Below are 20,828 nucleotides of genomic sequence, written 5' to 3'. Positions count from 1 at the left end.
CCCTGGCCTCACCTGCGGCTGTGAGGATTCAAGGCCGTTAGAGCCATGGCGTCTGTGTGGCCTAGACAGAGGAGGCCCACACAGGAAGTGCTGGTCATAAAGACAAGTGCTCTGGATCTGGAGGAAGGAGAGACCAGAGGCAGCACTGTAGAAGCCAGAGCGCCGCCCAGGGGTCGCCAATGTGTTTCAGACCCTGGGCTCCACCCTCAGTACCCCCAGCACCACCAGCATCCTGGCACAGGAACCCAGAGCAGAAACACAACAGAGGGGGCCTTGCTGACATGTGGGTTCTCCTTGGGGGAGAGCATCCCGTGGGCCCAGTGCTTCTCCAGCCCCCCAGTTCACCTCTTTCCTTTTCTCCCCAGTTGTGTGGTGGTGACCTTGAACCCCAAGGAGAACAAGCAGCAGCACATCTTTAACACATCCAGGTGGGCGGGCCCGGGGCCTGGGGTGGGTGGGCCTGGGGTGCTGGGCAGGGCCTGGGGTGGGTAGGCAGGGCAGGGCAGGGTGCTGGCCCAGATCTGGTCCCCAAGAGCCTGTGGGTGTGCATGGGTGATGACTCCTTCACTCAGCCATGTTCACAGGACCTGCTGTGTGCTAGGTACAAATTCCAGGCAGTGGCAATCTAGCAGTGAACCGAGACAAGAATCTGCCCTCTAGAGCTGACGGGGTGGGAGACAGACCATAACCCACCAGCACATCACTGGCTGATGATAAGAGGAAGGTGCTTGCTGCGGTGTTAGGGAAGAGAACAGGGGTAAGCCGTATGGGAAGGCCTCCCCGAGTGTGAGACCTACAGGAACGGAAGGCACCCATGTAAAGGAAAACTAGAAAAGGCAGAGGCACAACAGAGGTGAAGAGCCAGGTAACCAGCAGGAGAGCCATGGCCCAAGTGCTGGGCGCAGGGAGCATCTTAAGGAGGGAGCTGGGTGGCACATGAGCCTGCAATCCCAGCATTGGGGTGCTGAGGCTGGAGGATTGTGAAATAAGACCTGGGCTATGTAGTGAGACCCTGTCTAAGAAAACAAGAACAAAGTGAATAAAAACAGGATTGATACTACGGAGGAGCGGTACAGTCCAGCTGTGGGCCTACTTCCGAAAGGCATGCCAGCTATCAGCCGCGTTCAGGCTAGTTAAGAGTGGCAGGGACTGGCTGGAGAGACAGCTCAGTCTATCCTGTCCCCAGGATCCTCACACAAAATTAGCTATGGTGGCATGTGCTTATAGTCCCAGTGTTCGGAAGGTAAGACACAGGGGGATCCCTGGGGCCTCACTGGCCAGCCAGCCTAGCCTGGGTCCCAGGGAGGGACCTTGTCTCAAGAAAGTAGGCAGATAGCCCGTGAGGAGTCACGGTGAAGGCTGGCCCCTGGCCTCCGCATGCATCCATGCGCGCAGTGTTAGAAACATTTCAGATGCTGGTGTTTCTAGAACACCAAGTAAGCTGTGTCTGTGCCGTGCCTACCGGCGTCCACCCATGGGCACCACTAGCTAGGTCATGCTCGAGTTAGGTCTGTACTGTTTCCTTGACCTGGGTTTCAGGATTCTGTCCCAGGTGGGTAGGTTCTTGGGGCGCTCACTCCACACTGGGAGAAGGAAGCAGGCTCCATCCTGGGTCCACAGTGTTTGAGTTTGCCCCTGAGCACCATGCTGGGCACATGGGCAGTGCTGGCTTCCAAGCCTTTCCCCAGCTGTGGGGACCAGGAGTGGTGGGCACACTGCTGAGAGCACAGTCACCCTTGGTGGAACCAGTGAGGACGCCTTTCCTTGTCTCCAGGAAGTCCCTGAGTGCTCTAGCCTTCTCCCCAGACGGGAGGTACATCGTGACAGGAGAGGTGAGTGTTGGCCGAGCAGGTGGGCAGGTCTCGGAGCCATTCCTTCTGCGTCCACAGGCCTGGGCATCCCTGAATTGGCTCCTCCTGGCTTTAGGAAACCCCATGGCAAATGGGGGCGGTGGCTTTTGGGAACACGTTGTAGTAGTGTCCACATTAGCTTCAGCAGCCCTCTAGGCACATGGTTCAGCAATAGTAACGACCTCACCCCACCCCACCAGAACGGGCACAGGCCAGCCGTGCGGGTCTGGGATGTGGAGGAGAAAACGCAGGTGGCGGAGATGCTGGGCCACAAGTATGGTGTGGCCTGTGTGGCCTTCTCACCCAACATGAAGCACATCGTGTCCATGGGCTACCAGCATGACATGGTCCTCAATGTGTGGGACTGGAAGGTGAGGGCCCAGTGGGCATGTGGGCAGGCAGCGGGCGTGTGGGCAGGCAGCGGGCGTGAGGGCAGGCAGCGGGCGTGTGGGCAGGCAGCGGGCGTGTGGGCAGGCAGTGGGCGTGTGGGCAGGCAGTGGGCGTGAGGGCAGGCAGTGGGCGTGTGGGCAGGCAGCGGGCGTGTGGGCAGGCAGCGGGCGTGTGGGCAGGCAGTGGGCGTGTGGGCAGGCAGCGGGCGTGAGGGCAGGCAGCGGGCGTGAGGGCAGGCAGTGGGCGTGTGGGCAGGCAGTGGGCGTGTGGGCAGGCAGTGGGCGTGTGGGCAGGCAGTGGGCGTGTGGGCAGGCAGTGGGCGTGTGGGCAGGCAGTGGGCGTGTGGGCAGGCAGTGGGCGTGTGGGCAGGCAGTGGGCGTGTGGGCAGGCAGCGGGCGTGTGGGCAGGCAGTGGGCGTGTGGGCAGGCAGCGGGCGTGTGGGCAGGCAGCGGGCGTGTGGGCAGGCAGCGGGCGTGTGGGCAGGCAGCGGGCGTGTGGGCAGGCAGCGGGCGTGAGGGCAGGCAGCGGGCGTGTGGGCAGGCAGCGGGCGTGTGGGCAGGCAGTGGGCGTGTGGGCAGGCAGTGGGCGTGTGGGCAGGCAGTGGGCGTGTGGGCAGGCAGTGGGCGTGTGGGCAGGCAGTGGGCGTGTGGGCAGGCAGTGGGTGTGTCGGCGTGTGGGCAGGCAGTGGGCGTGTGGGCAGGCAGTGGGCGTGTGGGCAGGCAGTGGGCGTGTGGGCAGGCAGTGGGTGTGTCGGCGTGTGGGCAGGCAGTGGGCGTGTGGGCAGGCAGTGGGCGTGTGGGCAGGCAGCGGGCGTGTGGGCAGGCAGCGGGCGTGTGGGCAGGCAGCGGGCGTGTGGGCAGGCAGCGGGCGTGTGGGCAGGCAGCGGGCGTGTGGGCAGGCAGCGGGCGTGTGGGCAGGCAGCGGGCGTGTGGGCAGGCAGCGGGCGTGTGGGCAGGCAGCGGGCGTGTGGGCAGGCAGCGGGCGTGAGGGCAGGCAGCGGGCGTGAGGGCAGGCAGCGGGCGTGTGGGCAGGCAGCGGGCGTGAGGGCAGGCAGCGGGCGTGAGGGCAGGCAGCGGGCGTGAGGGCAGGCAGCGGGCGTGAGGGCAGGCAGCGGGCGTGTGGGCAGGCAGCGGGCGTGTGGGCAGGCAGTGGGCGTGTGGGCAGGCAGTGGGCATGAGGGCAGGCAGTGGGCGTTTGGGCAGGCAGTGGGCGTGTGGGCAGGCAGTGGGCGTGTGGGCAGGCAGTGGGCGTGTGGGCAGGCAGTGGGCGTGAGGGCAGGCAGTGGGCGTGTGGGCAGGCAGTGGGCGTGTGGGCAGGCAGTGGGCGTGAGGGCAGGCAGTGGGCGTGAGGGCAGGCAGTGGGCGTGAGGGCAGGCAGTGGGCGTGTGGGCAGGCAGTGGGCGTGTGGGCAGGCAGTGGGCGTGAGGGCAGGCAGGGAGTCACAGCGTCCTTAGGCTCGGGCACTGGGCGTCTACAGAGCAGCCAGGGAAGTGCCCTTTCAGCGTCACTAGCCTGCTGCCTCCTGTTGCTCCATCTAACAGTGAGGCTTCTGCCCTGAGGTAACCTTCTTGGCCAGGTAGAGTTCGCACCATCACGTCCTCGCTGAAGTAGGGAGCAGATGGGGAGCAAGGCACTCGAATTGCAAGGTGCATGACAGATTTTTTTTTTTTTTGAGACAGGGTCTCTCTGTGTAGTGCTGGGATTACAGCCGTGCACCACCACGCCCGGCCTACAGAAATATTTTTATGTTGACTAGCTATGACAAGTACCTTGACTCTTTCTTCACCTGTAAATGTTTTTTTTCTTTTAAAAGATGTATTTATTTATTATGTGTGCAGTATGCAGTGTTCTGTCTGCATTAGATCACATGATAAATGGTTGTGAGCCACCATGTGGTTGATGGGAATTGAACTCAGGACCTCTGGAAGAGCAGCCAGTGCTCTTAACCTCTGAGCCGTGTCTCCAGGCCCTGTAAATGGTTTTAAATAGTGTCCACGTCTTTGAGGTATAGACTGCAAAGCTCCCTGGACATGCACCGAAACGCTGGGCTTCGGCAGAGCTGTAGGAGGCCGTGAGGGCCTGAGGTCCTGATTCTGCTTATAAGCCACCATGTGACCTGAGCACAGCCTGGCACGGTGGGGAGCACCTCCCTCCTGTGAGGGGCGCAGGGCAGGGCCCAGAGCAACAGGCCTATGTTGGTAGCCAGATTGTATGGTCCTTAGCTCCAGCAGTCACCTTCCCCAACATCTGGCTGCTCGGCCTTGGGTGAGAGTTCTGAAGCTTGGTCTTACCTGGGGACCTTTCTCGCTCCTTTGGGGACTGGGAATGACCAGGGGTTAGAGCACTGCCAGGTCCAAGGAAAATGGGAGAGCAGGGGACCACGGTGTGAGGTGGGCGGGCGGTGCTGTGAGCCCCTCTGTGCCCGCTTTTCCAGAAGGACATTGTGGTGGCTTCCAACAAAGTGTCCTGTAGGGTCATGGCCCTCTCCTTCTCTGAGGACAGCAGCTATTTCGTCACCGTCGGGAATCGGCATGTGAGGTTTTGGTTCTTGGAAGTCTCCACTGAGGCAAAGGTGAGTTTTTGCCCACATTTCAGCCAGCAGCACCAGCAGCATGCTCTCCTGTGTCTGCCTGGGGCCTGGATGCCGTGCAGCATGCTCTCCTGTGTCTGCCTGGGGCCTGGATGCCGTGCAGCATGCTCTCCTGTGTTCTACATGGGACCTGGATGCCGTGCAGCATGCTCTCCTGTGTCTGCCTGGGGCCTGGATGCCGTGCAGCATGCTCTCCTGTGTCTGCCTGGGACCTGGAGGCCGTGCAGCATGCTCTCCTGTGTTCTACATGGGACCTGGAGGCCGTGCAGCATGCTCCCCTGTGTCTGCCTGGGGCCTGGAGGCACTGGGGTCCCAGGTCAACTGGCCTCTCAGGCATCCAGGTGCTAACTAGCAAGCCCTGCTGGCCTCTGCCCTCAGGCCAGGGGTCACTCTTGGACCACTGTCTCCTGGTCCCTCTGCCCAGAGTGTGGGTTCTGCCTCTTGTCCTTCGTTTAGCTGTGTCAGGAGGGCCTATTTTCCCTGCAGGTGACCGGCACGGTGCCCCTGATCGGGCGCTCAGGCATCCTGGGTGAGCTGCACAACAACATCTTCTGTGGGGTGGCCTGCGGCCGGGGCCCGATGGCAGGCAGCACCTTCTGCGTGTCCTACTCCGGCCTCCTCTGCCAGTTCAGCGAGAAGAGGGTGCTGGAAAAGTGGATCAACCTGAAGGTGCCCGCCTCGCTGTCCCCTCCCCTTCTGTGTCCAGGTGCCCGCCTCGCTGTCCCCTCCCCTTCTGTGTCCGGGTGCCCGCCTCGCTGTCCCCTCCCCTTCTGTGTCCGGGTGCCCGCCTCGCTGTCCCCTCCCCTTCTGTGTCCGGGTGCCCGCCTCGCTGTCCCCTCCCCTTCTGTGTCCGGGTGCCCGCCTCGCTGTCCCCTCCCCTTCTGTGTCCGGGTGCCCGCCTCGCTGTCCCCTCCCCTTCTGTGTCCGGGTGCCCGCCTCGCTGTCCCCTCCCCTTCTGTGTCCGGGTGCCCGCCTCGCTGTCCCCTCCCCTTCTGTGTCCGGGTGCCCGCCTCGCTGTCCCCTCCCCTTCTGTGTCCGGGTGCCCGCCTCGCTGTCCCCTCCCCTTCTGTGTCCGGGTGCCCGCCTCGCTGTCCCCTCCCCTTCTGTGTCCGGGTGCCCGCCTCGCTGTCCCCTCCCCTTCTGTGTCCGGGTGCCCGCCTCGCTGTCCCCTCCCCTTCTGTGTCCGGGTGCCCGCCTCGCTGTCCCCTCCCCTTCTGTGTCCGGGTGCCCGCCTCGCTGTCCCCTCCCCTTCTGTGTCCGGGTGCCCGCCTCGCTGTCCCCTCCCCTTCTGTGTCCGGGTGCCCGCCTCGCTGTCCCCTCCCCTTCTGTGTCCGGGTGCCCGCCTCGCTGTCCCCTCCCCTTCTGTGTCCGGGTGCCCGCCTCGCTGTCCCCTCCCCTTCTGTGTCCGGGTGCCCGCCTCGCTGTCCCCTCCCCTTCTGTGTCCGGGTGCCCGCCTCGCTGTCCCCTCCCCTTCTGTGTCCGGGTGCCCGCCTCGCTGTCCCCTCCCCTTCTGTGTCCGGGTGCCCGCCTCGCTGTCCCCTCCCCTTCTGTGTCCGGGTGCCCGCCTCGCTGTCCCCTCCCCTTCTGTGTCCGGGTGCCCGCCTCGCTGTCCCCTCCCCTTCTGTGTCCGGGTGCCCGCCTCGCTGTCCCCTCCCCTTCTGTGTCCGGGTGCCCGCCTCGCTGTCCCCTCCCCTTCTGTGTCCGGGTGCCCGCCTCGCTGTCCCCTCCCCTTCTGTGTCCGAGTGCCTGTCTCGCTGTCCCCTCCCCTCGCGGACCTCTCGCCTCAGCCTCCCGAGCGCTGGGTTGCAGCTGTGGTGACTCCCTTCCTGCGCCTCAGTGTCCTCATCCTGTGTGTAAAAGCAAATGCTGGGCCAGTAAGATGGTGGAGCAAGTAACTGTGTCTGCTGCAAGCCTGGCCGCCTGAGATCCTCAGTGGAAGGAGAGAGGCGACTCCCACAGATTGTCCACTCGCTGCCACATGTGCACTGTGGCTCCGGAGCTCCCTTCCCTCTACAGAGACATAAATCAGTGAATTTTAAGTGGAAACGTCACATGAAATAATAAGCAGGAGGCAGTTTTGTTTTGTTTTGTTGGGTTTTTGTTTTTGTTTTTTTCTGGTTTTTCAAGACAGGGTTTCTCTGTGTAGCCTTAGCTGTCCTGGACTCACTTTGTAGACCAGGCTGGCCTCGAACTCACAGAGATCCGCCTGCCTCTGCCTCCAGAGTGCTGGGATTAAAGGGGTGCGCCACTACTCCCGGTGGCCTTTTTTTTTCCTTTTTCTTAATTTAAGATACCTTGAGCTTGCTTTTTACTGATGGTCCTTGTTGGCCTCTGAGTGCCCCCATGACCTGTTTTCAGGGCTTACAGCATGTGGAAGTGTCCAAATTGTATCTTTTCTAGAAGCCTAAGCACGATTAAAAAAATTTTTTTTTTTAAATTTTCACTTGTGTGTGTTTATGCAAATGAGTGCAGGTGCCCACTGAAGCCAGAAGAAGGTGTCAGATTCTCTGGAGCTGAAGTCAAAGACAGTTGTGAACTGAGCCTTGTGGGTGCTGGGAACCAAACTCTGGTCCTCTGACACCACATAAGTGCAGGAGCCCGTGGAGGCCAGACGGTGGTGTGGAATCGGCTCTAGCGTTGCGGCTGGCTGAGCTGCCTGTCGTGGGCACTGCAGACCAAGCACAGTAAGCACTTGTACCTGATGAGCCAGCTCTTCAGCCGTAAACATTCTTTTTAGATTTTTCTTCTAATTTTTTTTTCTAGAACTTAAGCAACTTTAAAGCAAGTTAAAAGCTATTTTGTCTGCTTTTATTTAGACAAGGCCTCACATGGCCCAGGCTGCCTCAAACTTACGATCCTTTGACTTCAGTTTTCTGGTGCTGGGTTTCAGTGGTGCCCACCTCTCCTGGCAGGACGTGGTGCTAAGGCCAGAGGATTGCCGAAAATTCCAGTCTGCCTCAGGCCACACAGTGATATGCTACCTCAAAAAACAAGCAAGAGCAGCATGCACACACGATTTCGACAGAGTACCAGATGCCTCATAAATTAAGTCCCTGTAGAAAGCTGGAGTCTGTGTGCAGAGTCTAGCGCTTACAGCTCCTTTTGTCTGTGTGTCCAGGTCTGAACTCCAACCCTATTACAGCAAGTGACCTGCCAAAGCCACTGCTGCTGAAGACATGCTTTTCAGATGTAGTTATTTTTATTTTATGTGTATGAGTGTTCTGCCTCCTCGTATGCGTGTGCACCACTTGTGTGCCTGGTGCCTGCAGAGGTCAGATGAGGGCAGCGGACCCCTAGAATTGGGGTCATAGATGATGTGAGCCGCCAGGTGGGTGTGAGAGAACCTCAAGTGCTCTTAACTGCTGAGCCACCTCCGTCCCCAACACATTTTTCCACACAGTTACTTCCTCTGTGAGTAGCTGTGACAGCTCTGCCCTCCGCATGCTGGCACGTCCTTAGTGGCGCCTCTTGCTATATTTCAAATTCACATGAAACGCCAAGTCCACTTGAGCATGTCCCCTCAGGTCGCCTTGTCTTCCTGCCTGTGTGTCAGTGAGGAGCTGATCTTCTGTGGGTGCACAGACGGGACAGTGCGAATCTTCCAGGCCCACAGCCTGCACTACCTCACCAACCTGCCCAAGCCGCACCACCTGGGAGTAGACGTGGCGCAAGGTCTGGACTCCAGGTACTGTCCTGCCCTGGGGGAGGAAGGGAGTGCCCAGAGTCAGTTCACTGCGGCCATCCGCCTGCGTGTGCACTGCTCTCGGGGAGGAAGGGAGTGCCCAGTCAGTCCACTGTGGCCATCCGCCTTCGTGTGCGCACTGTAAATACTGATAATTGCTCTGAACAGTGGTGGCAGGCAACAAAGCATAACTGTCCTGCTTCAGAGACCAGCGTCAGGGCAGGAGTGACAACAAAAGAATGCGCTCCCCTGGGTTGTGACGTTCACTAAGCAGCCGCTCAGTGGCAGCCCAAGACTGAAAGCAGGATCTGAGCCAGAAAGATGTCTGCTGGCATCCAGGCATCGTGCGTGGTGCACGGCTTTAGCCCCAGCACTTGGGAGGCAGAGGCAGGCAGATCGCTGAGTGTAAGGCCAGTGAGTTCCAGGACATCCAGGGCTACACAGAGAAACAAACCGTATCTCAAACAAGAAAAGAAAAGCCAAGAAGAGAAAAATTTCTGCCCGCAAAACCTCTATCCAGGAAGCCTCAGTCCAGGGAGGGAGCCCCGTGAAAAGTACGAAGATGAGATAAAGCGGGAAGAAGAGTGCTGGGCGGGGCTGTGGGCGGGGCTGTGGCCTTGCGCATCTGCTGTGATGGCCAGTGTAGACACCACAACAGGACAGCACGCTGGGTGTGGCGTGTTGCAGAGCTAGCAAAGGCTCGGGCCTGGATGGCTGGAGTGCTAGTGGAGACCAGCTGGGTGCCCCTGGGACTCATGGGTGGCCACCGGATTGGCATGGTAAGCCCCTGGACGCAGAATCATTTGAATGCCTTGTCCTGAGTGGAGGGAAGCGCACAGCGCCGCGGGCTCCCTTTGTTACCTGTGGGAAGTGGTGTGGGTAGCTAGCCATGGTGGCCGTCCTCCTTGTAGGTTGTTAGCTCCTAGGCCAGCAACTTCTCCAAGAAAAAGCGGGGGGGGGGGGGGGCCGGGGGGATGGCTGGCAGTGTGAAGGAAAGCGAAGGAAGGTGAGCAAGCTACAGATGATGGCATACTGCAGTAGGCAGCGGCCAAGGTCCTCCCCTCCACAGTGTGCCCTCTGAGCTTGCTTCCTCGTCTTCCTGGGAGTAGTGAGGACGGAATGGCGCACAGCGAGTGGGAGGAGCTACAGTAGGAGATCCGGGGTGTGGAGAGTGCACCTCAGCCCCTGCACTGCAGCTCCGCATCAGGGAAGGCCAGCCTGGTCTACAGAGTGAGGTCAAGGGAAACCAGGGCCACACAGAGCCACCTGTCTTAAAGAAAAAGAAAAAAATGAATAAAGAAAATAAATTCAAGGGCAAATGAAGACTAATAATGAAGCCAGACAGAGAGGAGGCCTGAGGTGCGCACTCATTTCCCGCTGGGCAGATGTGGACAGGACCTTGGGTTAAATGGAATGGTATAGAAATAATAGGACCCCAGCCAGGCATGGTGGCACACACCTGCAGCGCATCTTTGTGCGTTCAAGGACTTTGGTCTTCACAGCCAGAGTAGTAAGATTCTATCTCAAAAGGGGCTGGTGATTAAGAGCACTGGCTGCTGCTCTTCCAGGGACTGAGGTGTGTTTCAGCACCTGCGTGGAGCGTTGCCTTAGGCTGACTCCAGCTGCAGCATCTGGAGCATCTGCTGGCCGCTGTGCGCACCAAACCCACACATGATGCAGCCGCATAGAGGCAAAGCACCCTTACGCGTAACCAGCATCCACAGCGAACCCCAGAGCTTAAAAAGGAGCAGCTGTGTTCTCAAGCAGGCGCTCTCTCCTTACACTTGTGTAGCTGGTCTCTACCACTTTGTGGGGTGTTGCTGTGTTTCCCCCCCACCCTCTCCATCCCTGTTTCACCCCCCAACACTAAACAGAAACAAGGATTGGGCAGAGAGGACGTAGGGAAATCCCTGAGTCTACTTCCTTTCCCTTTCTGTCTCCTGTGAGCACAGCTGCTGCAGTGGTCAGCACCCCTCCCCACTTGCTGCTTGGGCCTTCATATTTATGTGCCCTTAGAAAAGTTCCCAGAATTCCAAACGTCACACAATCACAGAACCTGTCTGCAGCTTCAGCTAGAGCCCGAGGCAGATGCTCTCAGCTGCTGCAGACAGTCTGGAGCAGCCCACGTCCTTACCCCTGCGACTAAAATGAAAGCACATTTTATAATATTTCTGTGCTGCGTTCTTTTTAAAATTTTTTTGTAAGATTTATTTATTACATATACTGTATTCTGCCTGCAGGCCAGAAGAGGGCGCCAGATATCATTATAGATGGTTGTGAGCCACCATGTGGTTGCTGGGATTTGAACTCATGACCTTTCGAAGAGCAGACAGTACTCTTAACCATCTGAGCCATCTCTCCAGCCCCATTCCTTGCTTTTTTTTTCTTTCTTTCTTTTTTTTTTTTTTTTGGAAGGCAGGGTTTGGTTTGTGTGTGTGTGGTTTTCTGTTTTGTTTTTTGAGACAGGGTTTCTCTGTGTAGCCTTGGCTGTCCTGGACTCACTTTGTACAGTAGGCTGGCCTTGAACTCACAGAGATCCTCCTGCCTCTGTCTCCTAGGTGCTGGGATTAAAGGTGTGCGCTGCCACCACCCAGCTTTGAATTTACATTGGTGTGTAAGTTTCAGATGCAGATGCTGTTGGTTATCACACCATTGGTGACTGAGCTTCAAGTGTATGGTCCTTGCACTACCTACAGGGCAAGTCACTGTTAGCTGCAATGGGTGCCGCCATTGTTTTGTGATTTTCGTGAAGCTGCATGCTTTTGTAACTTCTCAGTCTGAGTTTTTATTTCTAATGTAGCAATAAATAATTGTCATTTTCATGAAAAAGCATGTACTCCCAGAGCCAGACAGGCTCTTCCAGCGTGCAGCCTATGTAGAAGCAAATCAAAAGAACACACAAGTGGGAGTAGAGTAGAAAGATGGCCATCCACGGGGATGCGGGCGTGGCTCAGGACATCCATGGGGACAAGGGCGTGGCCCAGGCCATCCACGGGGATGCGAGCGTGGCTCAGGCCAGCCAGGGGACATGGGTGTGGCTCACTGCCGTTGATGGAGACTGACCCATGTGGCTTTGGTAGCTTCCTCTTCCACAGAAAAGCAGAAGCAGTCTACCCGGATACAGTGGCACTGACCTTTGACCCCATCCACCAGTGGCTGACCTGTGTTTACAAGGACCACAGCATCTACATCTGGGATGTCAGGGACATCAATGAAGTCTGCAAGATACGATCAGAGCTCTTTCACAGCTCCTTCGTCTGGGACGTAGAGGTGAGACCCTCTTTCTCTGCCCGGTGGGGCTCACCTGGTGTGTGAACGCACTTCACCATACTGTTAAAAGGCACAACTTGAGCTGGGTTGGGTGGCACACACCTGTAACCCCCTGACTTGAGATGTAGAGGCAAGGGGATTAGGAGTCAAGGGCAGCCTCAGCTATACAGAATATTTATGGCCAACGTGGGGTACACATCAAATTCCAGGACAGGAAGTGAGACCCTATAGTAAAGAGAACAAAAGGAGGGAAAGACTGAGAGACCCAGCTCAGCACTTAGAGTGCTTGCTGTGCGGGGGCATCGCCCTCTCCTGGCTGTGGTGGGCATTGCATGCACACCTTATACAAACGTGCAGGAAAAACGCTCATAAAATAAATATACAGTTTTTGCTGGACAGTGGTGGCGCACGCCTTCAATTCCAGCACCCAGGAGACAGAGGCAGGTGAGTATCTTGAACTCAAGGCCAGCCTGGTCTACACAGAAAGTTCCAGAACAGCCAGGGCTAGACAGGAAAACCGTCTTGAAAAACCAGAAAAATTTTTTAAGTTAAAAAGGTTTTATTTTTTAAAGAGGAAGCTATGTACACCTAATTGACTACTCTTAGAAGAAATTGAGGTTCAGTGCCCAAACCCATTTCTCAGTTGAGGGGTCACTGTAGGACACTCTCATGCGGTCAGTCCTTTGCTGTCCCACTCACACGCATGAGCCCTTCTCTGTGTCACTTGGTCACTTGGTGACACTGGATACAGCAATGGCGGATGATGCCGCGTCCTTGCCCGTCTCCGATACAAGCAGCGGCTCTGCTGAATCACCTGCTTGTTCAGCCCGCAGCAGCGTGTACACGCGGGTGTTTCAGCCTATGGAGAAACTTCCGGCTGCACCACTGACACTGCTGCAGCGCAGTGTCTACTTCGGCCAGCGGGAGCCTCTCTGCACTGACTTCTGCGCTTGGAAGCAACTCTAGCAGTCGTGGCAGCACCTTGCTGGTGGGCGCCAAGATGCTCTAGCCTCGACTTGTACATTCCTTGGCCCGGGCGGCCCCTTTTTGGGAAAATCTTGCTTATTTTCTCAGTGGGAATTGCCATGGATATTTTGTTGTTTACTTTTCGCTTTCACTTTTCACTGCTAAGGTTGGACCCAGAGCTTTACTCATACTGTAAAGTTCCCTACCGCTGCGCCATGTGCCCAGCCTAACACTAAATCATTGAGGGCGTGAGGTGACTTCTCGTTGTCGAAGGCACAGGAAACAGAAGAGCGAGAATGTCCTGTTATTCCTGTGGTTCCCCCACATCACGCACACCAGAGCTGCAGAGCGGCAATTGCTCAATTCTGAAAATGGTCACGCTCCTTTGTGTTCTTTCTAGTCTTTTTTCTATTTGGGAAACACACGCACACACACATTTTTAGACAGTGTCTCACTGTAGCCCTCCCTGGCTGGCCTCGAAATCAGAGACGCACCTGTTACCCCCCCCCTCCCTCGTGCTGGGATTACAGGCAGCACCACTGCTCCTGGCTGGCTTTTTGAGACAGCATCTTGTTACACAGCACTAAAAAACGTTTTGTCTTTGTTCTGTCTGAGACAGGTTTCATGTAGCCCAGGCTGGTTTTGAACTCAGCGTGTAGCTGAAGTCTGAACTGAACTTCTGATCCCCCTGCCTCAACTCCCGACTGTGGGCATTACGGGCTCAGGGCACCAGCATTTCAAGCTTTAGCTCAGTGTGTTTTGTTCCCCCAAATGCAACGGTGCATTGTCATCGCCATCGGTGCTGCCTTGTTCTCTGCGGCTGTAGGTGTACCCTGAATTTGAAGATCAGCGAGCTTGTCTGCCGACCGGGTCTTTCCTGACTTGTTCCTCAGACAACACCATCCGCTTCTGGAATATGGACAGGAGCGCTGACCCTCGGCGGCAGAGAAACATCTTCAGCGATGTGAGCATCTGACTACACTCTGCTTTCTAAAAGCGTGCCGCCTGACTTCCCTGTGGAAAGCGGTCGTAGGCCTCCCCAGGGCCAGGACCCGGGATGGGGCTCCTTCCCTTCCCGTCTGTCCCTCTCTGTGGTGGGTAGCGAGGGTTGTCTTCCCTGTTTCCCTCTTGGCTTCTGCTGTTCAGCTGTGCTTGGCTTCTGGAGGCAGCCCAGCACACCCACTGGGGATGGTCTTGCTTCCAAGTCTTGCGCGGCAACTCAGGGAGAGTGCAGTGTGCAGGACCAGGCGGCCTCCCCTCATCTCCACGGCTGCAGTGCTCAACGGATCCCAGGGAGAGGTGGGGGGGGGGAAGCGGGGTCACTGAAGAGACTTTGGCTGGTATTGCTAGATGAGCAAGGCAGCTTCTCTGGGGAGCTGGGAACAGAATTGTGTGTTTTTGTGCCATCGCTACAAAATTGCCCCTCCGTTGCGGGCCCTCCAAGGCTAGGGAGAGGCAGACAGTGAGCAGTCAGTACTTGAAGTCATGTGCAAACACACGAGCAGGAAGCACCAAGGGAGGCAGTGACTGGGCACTAACACTGGTCACCAGAAGCGGCTGCCTGTGCGAGAAGCACTTCAGCCGCAGTGTGGAGGGAGTCAGCTGTGCACAGGCCCCAGGGTCACACACAACAGTGAACGTGAGGCCCTTGGAAGGTGAGTGTGGCAGCAATGCCCAGGCTGGAGTGCAGGCCACGCATGGCAGCTGATCTTCGGCCGCTGCCCTCCCCAGCCAACAGCACTGTCCTCTGCGTGACAGGACATGGGACGCTTGCCCGGCCTGGTGTCATGCCCAGTGACTGACAGCTGGAGGCAGGAGGGCCAGGAGTGGGAGGCCTCCCTGGGCCATAGGAGACCCTGTTAAACAAAGTAACAACAACAGAAAAAGATCTTATGATGCTAAAACTCCTATGAAAGTGTGGTTTCCTCGTGCATAAAAGGGGTTTGTAGACCGGAGGGAGATGGCTCAGCAGTTAAGAACACCTGCTCCTGCAGACGCCCTGGGTTCAGTTCCCAGCAGCCTGTGGCAGCTCAGCTAACTCCAGCTGCAGAGGATATAGTAACTCGCCGGCCTTCAAGCACAGCATGTGCACAGCACACCTACCTACATGTAGGCAGCACACTCACAGCCTTAGAAACAAGTCTGGGGCCGGATAGATGGCTCAGCTGTTAGGAGCACTGGCTGCTCTTCCAGGCGTCCTGAGTTCAATTCCCAGCACCCACATAGTGGCTCACAACCATCTATAGTGAGATCTGATGCCCTCTTCTGCCCGACAGGTGCACATGCAGCTAAAGCTCTCATATATAAGAAATAAATCTTTAAAACAACAAAAAAAAGTCTGGGGGTAGCTTATGGAGCTCCAGGGAGCTTTTAGAGACGTGAGGCCTTCCTGTAAGGAGATGGCCAGCATCCTTGACAGCTGCTGTACCAGCGTCCCACAGAGCCCAGTGGAGGAGCCAGGGAGGCATTCTCATTTGTCTCAGTGTCCACAGTCTCAGCCAGCTGCAGGGACGACAGGGACGTGCGCTTTCTCTTCCTCAGGAAGGCCCGCACTCAGGGTTGGGAGTAGCCTGACCGAGCTGCTGTAACTGCTTTCGATGCTGACCTTGGCCTGTCCCCGCAGACGCTGCTGAAGGTGCTGTATGTGGAGGGTGACATCCAGCATCTGCAGGACACGTCTCACTTCCCGGACCGTGCCAGTGACAACGGGACACCCATGGACGTGAAGGCTGGGGTTCGAGTGCTGCAGGTCAGTCCTGATGGCCAGCACTTGGCTTCAGGCGACCGCAGTGGAAATCTGAGGCAAGTGGCCCTGGTGGTGGCTGATGGTCACCTCCTGCCCCCTCGGGGTCTGAGGACACCGGCACCTCTGCTGCTGGTTGGGAAGCAGGGGCCACGGGTGGTAGCGCAGTCACCAGCAGCGCCCAGGACAGCAGCTGGGAGGGCCTTCCTGAAGGTGTGAGGCCGTGGCAGCCACTTCCTCACCAGATGGGAAGGGAAGGCACCCCGTCCCAGGTCCTGGCCCCTAGGGAGGCCTACGGTCGGCTTTCCACAGGGAAGTCAGGCGGCACGCTTTTAGAAAGCAGAGTGTAGTCAGATGCTCACATCGCTGAAGATGTTTCTCTGCCGCCGAGGGTCAGCGCTCCTGTCCATATTCCAGAAGCGGATGGTGTTGTCTGAGGAACAAGTCAGGAAAGACCCGGTCGGCAGACAAGCTCGCTGATCTTCAAATTCAGGGTACACCTACAGCCGCAGAGAACAAGGCAGCACCGATGGCGATGACAATGCACCGTTGCATTTGGGGGAACAAAACACACTGAGCTAAAGCTTGAAATGCTGGTGCCCTGAGCCCGTAATGCCCACAGTCGGGAGTTGAGGCAGGGGGATCAGAAGTTCAGTTCAGACTTCAGCTACACGCTGAGTTCAAAACCAGCCTGGGCTACATGAAACCTTGTCTCAGACAGAACAAAGACAAAACATTTTTGAGTGCTGTATAGCAAGATACTGTCTCAAAAAGCCAGCCAGGAGCAGTGGTGCTGCCTGTAATCCCAGCACGAGGGAGGGGGGGGGTAACAGGTGCGTCTCTGATTTCGAGGCCAGCCAGGGAGGGCTACAGTGAGACACTGTCTAAAAATGCAAAGGAGCGTGACCATTTTCAGAATTGAGCAATTGCCGCTCTGCAGCTCTGGTGTGCGTGATGTGGGGGAACCACAGGAATAACAGGACATTCTCGCTCTTCTGTTTCCTGTGCCTTCGACAACAAGAAGTCACCTCACGCCCTCAATGATTTAGTGTTAGGCTGGGCACATGGCGCAGCGGTAGGGAACTTTACAGTATGAGTAAAGCTCTGGGTCCAACCTTAGCAGTGAAAAGTGAAAGCGAAAAGTAAACAACAAAATATCCATGGCAATTCCCACTGAGAAAATAAGCAAGATTTTCCCAAAAAGGGGCCGCCCGGGCCAAGGAATGTACAAGTCGAGGCTAGAGCATCTTGGCGCCCACCAGCAAGGTGCTGCCACGACTGCTAGAGTTGCTTCCAAGCGCAGAAGTCAGTGCAGAGAGGCTCCCGCTGGCCGGAAGTAGACACTGCGCTGCAGCAGTGTCAGTGGTGCAGCCGGAAGTTTCTCCATAGGCTGAAACACCCGCGTGTACACGCTGCTGCGGGCTGAACAAGCAGGTGATTCAGCAGAGTCGCTGCTTGTATCGGAGACGGGCAAGGACGCGGCATCATCCGCCATTGCTGTATCCAGTGTCACCAAGTGACCAAGTGACACAGAGAAGGGCTCATGCGTGTGAGTGGGACAGCAAAGGACTGACCGCATGAGAGTGTCCTACAGTGACCCCTCAACTGAGAAATGGGTTTGGGCACTGAACCTCAATTTCTTCTAAGAGTAGTCAATTAGGTGTACATAGCTTCCTCTTTAAAAAATAAAACCTTTTTAACTTAAAAAATTTTTCTGGTTTTTCAAGACGGTTTTCCTGTCTAGCCCTGGCTGTTCTGGAACTTTCTGTGTAGACCAGGCTGGCCTTGAGTTCAAGATACTCGCCTGCCTCTGGCGTGTGCCACCGTGCCTGGCTTAGCTCTCTTTTATACATGGATTAGTTAAGACCAGAGCGATCAGAAAAGGCCGAACTACAGCGCTCACATCAGACAGGAGCTGTAGTGGCAAAAATAAGGACAATCTACGAGACTGTTTAAGAATGAGGGATGATGGGGCTGGAGAGACGGCTCAGAGGTTAAGGGCACTGCCTGCTCTTCCAGAGGTCCTGAGTTCAATTCCCAGCAACCACATGGTGGCTCACAGCCATCTATAGTGAGATCTGGCGCCCTCTGCTGGCCTGCAAGCAGAATACTGTATATATAATTTTTTTTTTTTTAATTGAGGCATAACAAAAAACAACAACAAAAGAATGAGGGACGAAGCCAGGCTCGGTGGTGCACAGCTCTAATCCCAGCACTCGGGCAGAGTGAGGTGGATATCAGTGAGTTCGAGGCCAGCCTGGTCTGCAAGTCCAGGACAACCAAGGCTACACAGCGAGACCCTTTCTTGGGGGTTAGGAAAAAAAAAAAAACCCAAAAGGGTGAGATAGGCTTAGTGGCTCATGCCTTTAATCCCAACATTTTGAAGGCAGAGGCAGGCAGATCACTGTGAGTTCAAGGCCAGCCTGGTCTACATGGTAAGTTCCAGGCCAGCCAGGGCTACGCAGAAAAAGCCTTTCTTGAAAAACTAAAAAGGGAAAGGTAAATTTATGGATATAGTCTGTGGCCCTTTGTCCTTCCCTTCAGAAACCAGCATGTTAGCTCTGCAGAAGTGCCCTTGTGACAGGGACTGTCCTGAGTCCCTGGGCTTACGTTTTGGCTTCTGAGCTACAGGAGGTTCATACCTGTGGTCTCCTTGGCTCTACACTGTCCCCTTTATCACTGTGTTCTGGATGGGCAGGTGTGGTTGGGCGCCTCAGACTATGACACAATGAGATTGCAGTGCTGGCCTAGAGCCGGGCCGTGTGCTGTGGGCCGTGGGCCATGTGCAGGGTCCAGTGGGCGGTGTGTGTCTCCTAGGATCCACGAGCTGCACTTCATGGATGAGGTGATCAAGGTGGAAGCCCATGATGCTGAGGTGCTGTGCCTGGAGTACTCCAAGCCTGAGACAGGTGAGCGCACAGCGCAGGGTGAGTCTTCATCAGTATGAGGTCGAGTTTCGAGTCTCTGGGCTGTACTGGCTGAGACGGCACGAAGCAAGGCAGCTAAAGGTCCCTGCTGCTCCCTGAGCCTCAGGCCCAAGCTGAAGGTGTGTGAGTGAGAACGACAGCGATCATTGTAGACGGCCTGGGTCTCTTGCGGCCATACAAGCAGGAAGCAGAGAGAGCAGGAAGTGAGATGAGGCTACAGACCCTCAGAACTGGTCCGCAGTGACGGATACGCTTCCTCCAGCAGGCCCTACCTCTTAGAGGTTCCACTGCCTCCCCGTGCAGGACTGCCAGCTGGTGACCAAGTGTCCGGTACATGATTGATACCACCACACTATCCAGTCTAGGCGGGCTTACCTCCCAATGTGGCAAGTGATGGTTGTCCGTACCATCCTCCACATCTTCTGCCCAGCAGGCTCTCATTTCTTCCCTGAGCTGTGTTGTCAGAGCTCAGTTCTACCTGGTAACTGTCTCCTGGGCTCTGAGGGGGAGTGCCCAGTGAAAGGACCTGCTGAGGGTGGGCGGCAAGGCCTGCTAGCCTCAGCTGGGGCGTGGCTTTACAGGAGGCTAAGAGTGCCTGAGCTTCCATGGCGCCCCGCAGAGGAGGGCTCAGCAGGAGTGCTGTGGTGTGCTGCTGTGTCTGCTACAGAGAAGTGTGGTGCACACTCGCCACAATCTGCAGATCACCCAGAGCCCAGGACACAGCCCATTCTTGGTTTAGCTACAGCTCTGGAGCCACAGACCTCCATACGGACTGGCCATCTTGGTCTACCTGCTTCTCTGGGAGGCAGAAGTGCCCAGGTACCCTTTAGCAACCCAGGTTTGTGCTCTCCACTTGCAGGAGTGTCTTTGCTAGCTTCAGCCAGTCGGGACCGGCTAATCCACGTGTTAAATGTGGAAAAGAACTACAACCTGGAACAGACCCTGGATGACCACTCCTCCTCCATCACAGCCATCAAGTTTGCTGGTAAGCTCCTCCCACATCTGCTGACAACAGGTGGTAGGCTCCTCCCCCTCTCCCACACCTGCTGGACTTCAGCAAGTGGCAAGCTCCCCCTCCCCCCTTGCCCCCCACCCCCCACCGCTGGACCTGAGCAGGTGGACCTCTTTGTCTGCCTTCAAAATGTTGGGATTAAAGGCATGAGCCATAACCACAGGCTGCAGAGAAAGAAGTGGAGCTAAAGACTGGGCTTTGGGGTTCATTGATTTATGAAAATTAATGTCAATAGTTATTTTTTAAGTTAATGTTGGCAGCTGGGGGGGTGGCGCACGCCTTTAATCCCAGTACTTGGGAGGCAGAGGCAGGTGGATCTCTGAGTTCAAAGTCTGTAAAGGGAGTTCCAGGACGTCCTAAGGCTACATAGAGAGAAACTGTCTCAAAAAACAAACAAAAAGTGAGTAGGAGGCGTGGCAGGAGAGTGGCTCAGAAGTTGGGTGTTTGGTTTTGTTTTTGAGACGGGCTCACTGTGTAGCCCTGGGTGATTCGCCGAGGACTGAGGTTTGGTTCTCAGCATCTGCGTGGTGGCTTACTGTCAGCTTCCCACCTCACAGGCACACACCACACACATGGCCCAGGGCATCCAGCACCCCCTCTGACCTCTGACCTCTGCAAGCACCAAGCATGAGCGTGATACACACACAGCCATGCAGGCAAACACACAGCCACATAAATAGGTGAGGAGCTAGTGCAGTGGCACACGCTGTAGCTCCAGCTGCTCCCGAGACCGGGGCGGGAGGATCGCTTGACTCAGGTGCTCAGGACCAGCCTGGCAGCCTGCTGGCCTCACCTTGAAAAGATGCCTGGGTAAAGCAACTTGAGGAGGGTTGATTTTGGCTCAGAGTGTAGGAGACAATCCAGTTCTTGGCAGGAAGGCAAGACTGCAGAGGTAGGAGGCAGTGGCCACCGTCAGGAACACAGGTGCATGCTGGGACTTGTCCACATTCAGGGTGGGCCAGCCCTCCTCAGCCACACCTGCGCAGATGTGCTGTCCCAGAAGCCTCAGAGGCAAACGCTGTCCTGTAAGCACGGCGACCTGAGTTCTGATCTCGAGCCTCACAGAGAGAGCCACTGTAGTCCCAGCACGGAGAGATAGAGCCGCGGGGATTCTGGGGGGTCTGTAGCCTGTCGGTGAGCTCCACCTTAATGAAAGAGGAAAGGCCTGTCTCAAAAAGTCAGGTGGAAGACGCAGGGAAGAGGCTCAGCTGGGGACAGGTGCTTGCCACCAAGCCTGAGGGCTGAGTTCAATCCTGGGAGCCCACATGGTGGGAGGAGACCCGACGCCTGTGAGCTGTCCTCTGACGTCACATGCCACTGTACACGCCTGTGAGCTGTCCTCTGACCTCACATGCCACTGTACACGCCTGTGAGCTGTCCTCTGACGTCACATGCCACT

General features: G+C 56.7%; 1 protein-coding gene across 6 annotated transcripts in view; it reads left to right on the top strand.

Annotated features, from left to right (window-relative positions):
* Positions 1-20,828, top strand: part of WDR62 (WD repeat domain 62) — a 45,691-nt gene that overhangs the window by 5,729 nt on the left and 19,134 nt on the right. For all 6 annotated transcript variants that reach the window (XM_084771154.1, XM_084771152.1, XM_084771150.1 and 3 more), the window contains exons 3-13: positions 366-428; positions 1,775-1,832; positions 2,051-2,221; positions 4,674-4,811; positions 5,316-5,498; positions 8,354-8,514; positions 11,592-11,781; positions 13,574-13,711; positions 15,371-15,549; positions 18,308-18,399; positions 19,277-19,402. In XM_084771154.1, the coding sequence (XP_084627280.1) occupies positions 366-428; positions 1,775-1,832; positions 2,051-2,221; positions 4,674-4,811; positions 5,316-5,498; positions 8,354-8,514; positions 11,592-11,781; positions 13,574-13,711; positions 15,371-15,549; positions 18,308-18,399; positions 19,277-19,402 (1,499 nt within the window). The remainder of the gene's footprint in view (positions 1-365; positions 429-1,774; positions 1,833-2,050; positions 2,222-4,673; positions 4,812-5,315; positions 5,499-8,353; positions 8,515-11,591; positions 11,782-13,573; positions 13,712-15,370; positions 15,550-18,307; positions 18,400-19,276; positions 19,403-20,828) is intronic.

The sequence above is a fragment of the Acomys minous genome (assembly GCF_964271855.1).
Source record: "Acomys minous genome assembly, chromosome: 20".
NCBI classification, from domain to species: domain Eukaryota; kingdom Metazoa; phylum Chordata; class Mammalia; order Rodentia; family Muridae; genus Acomys; species Acomys minous.
The sequence above is the reverse complement of the archived record's forward strand: the minus strand, read 5'-3'. Positions and strand labels throughout refer to the sequence as shown.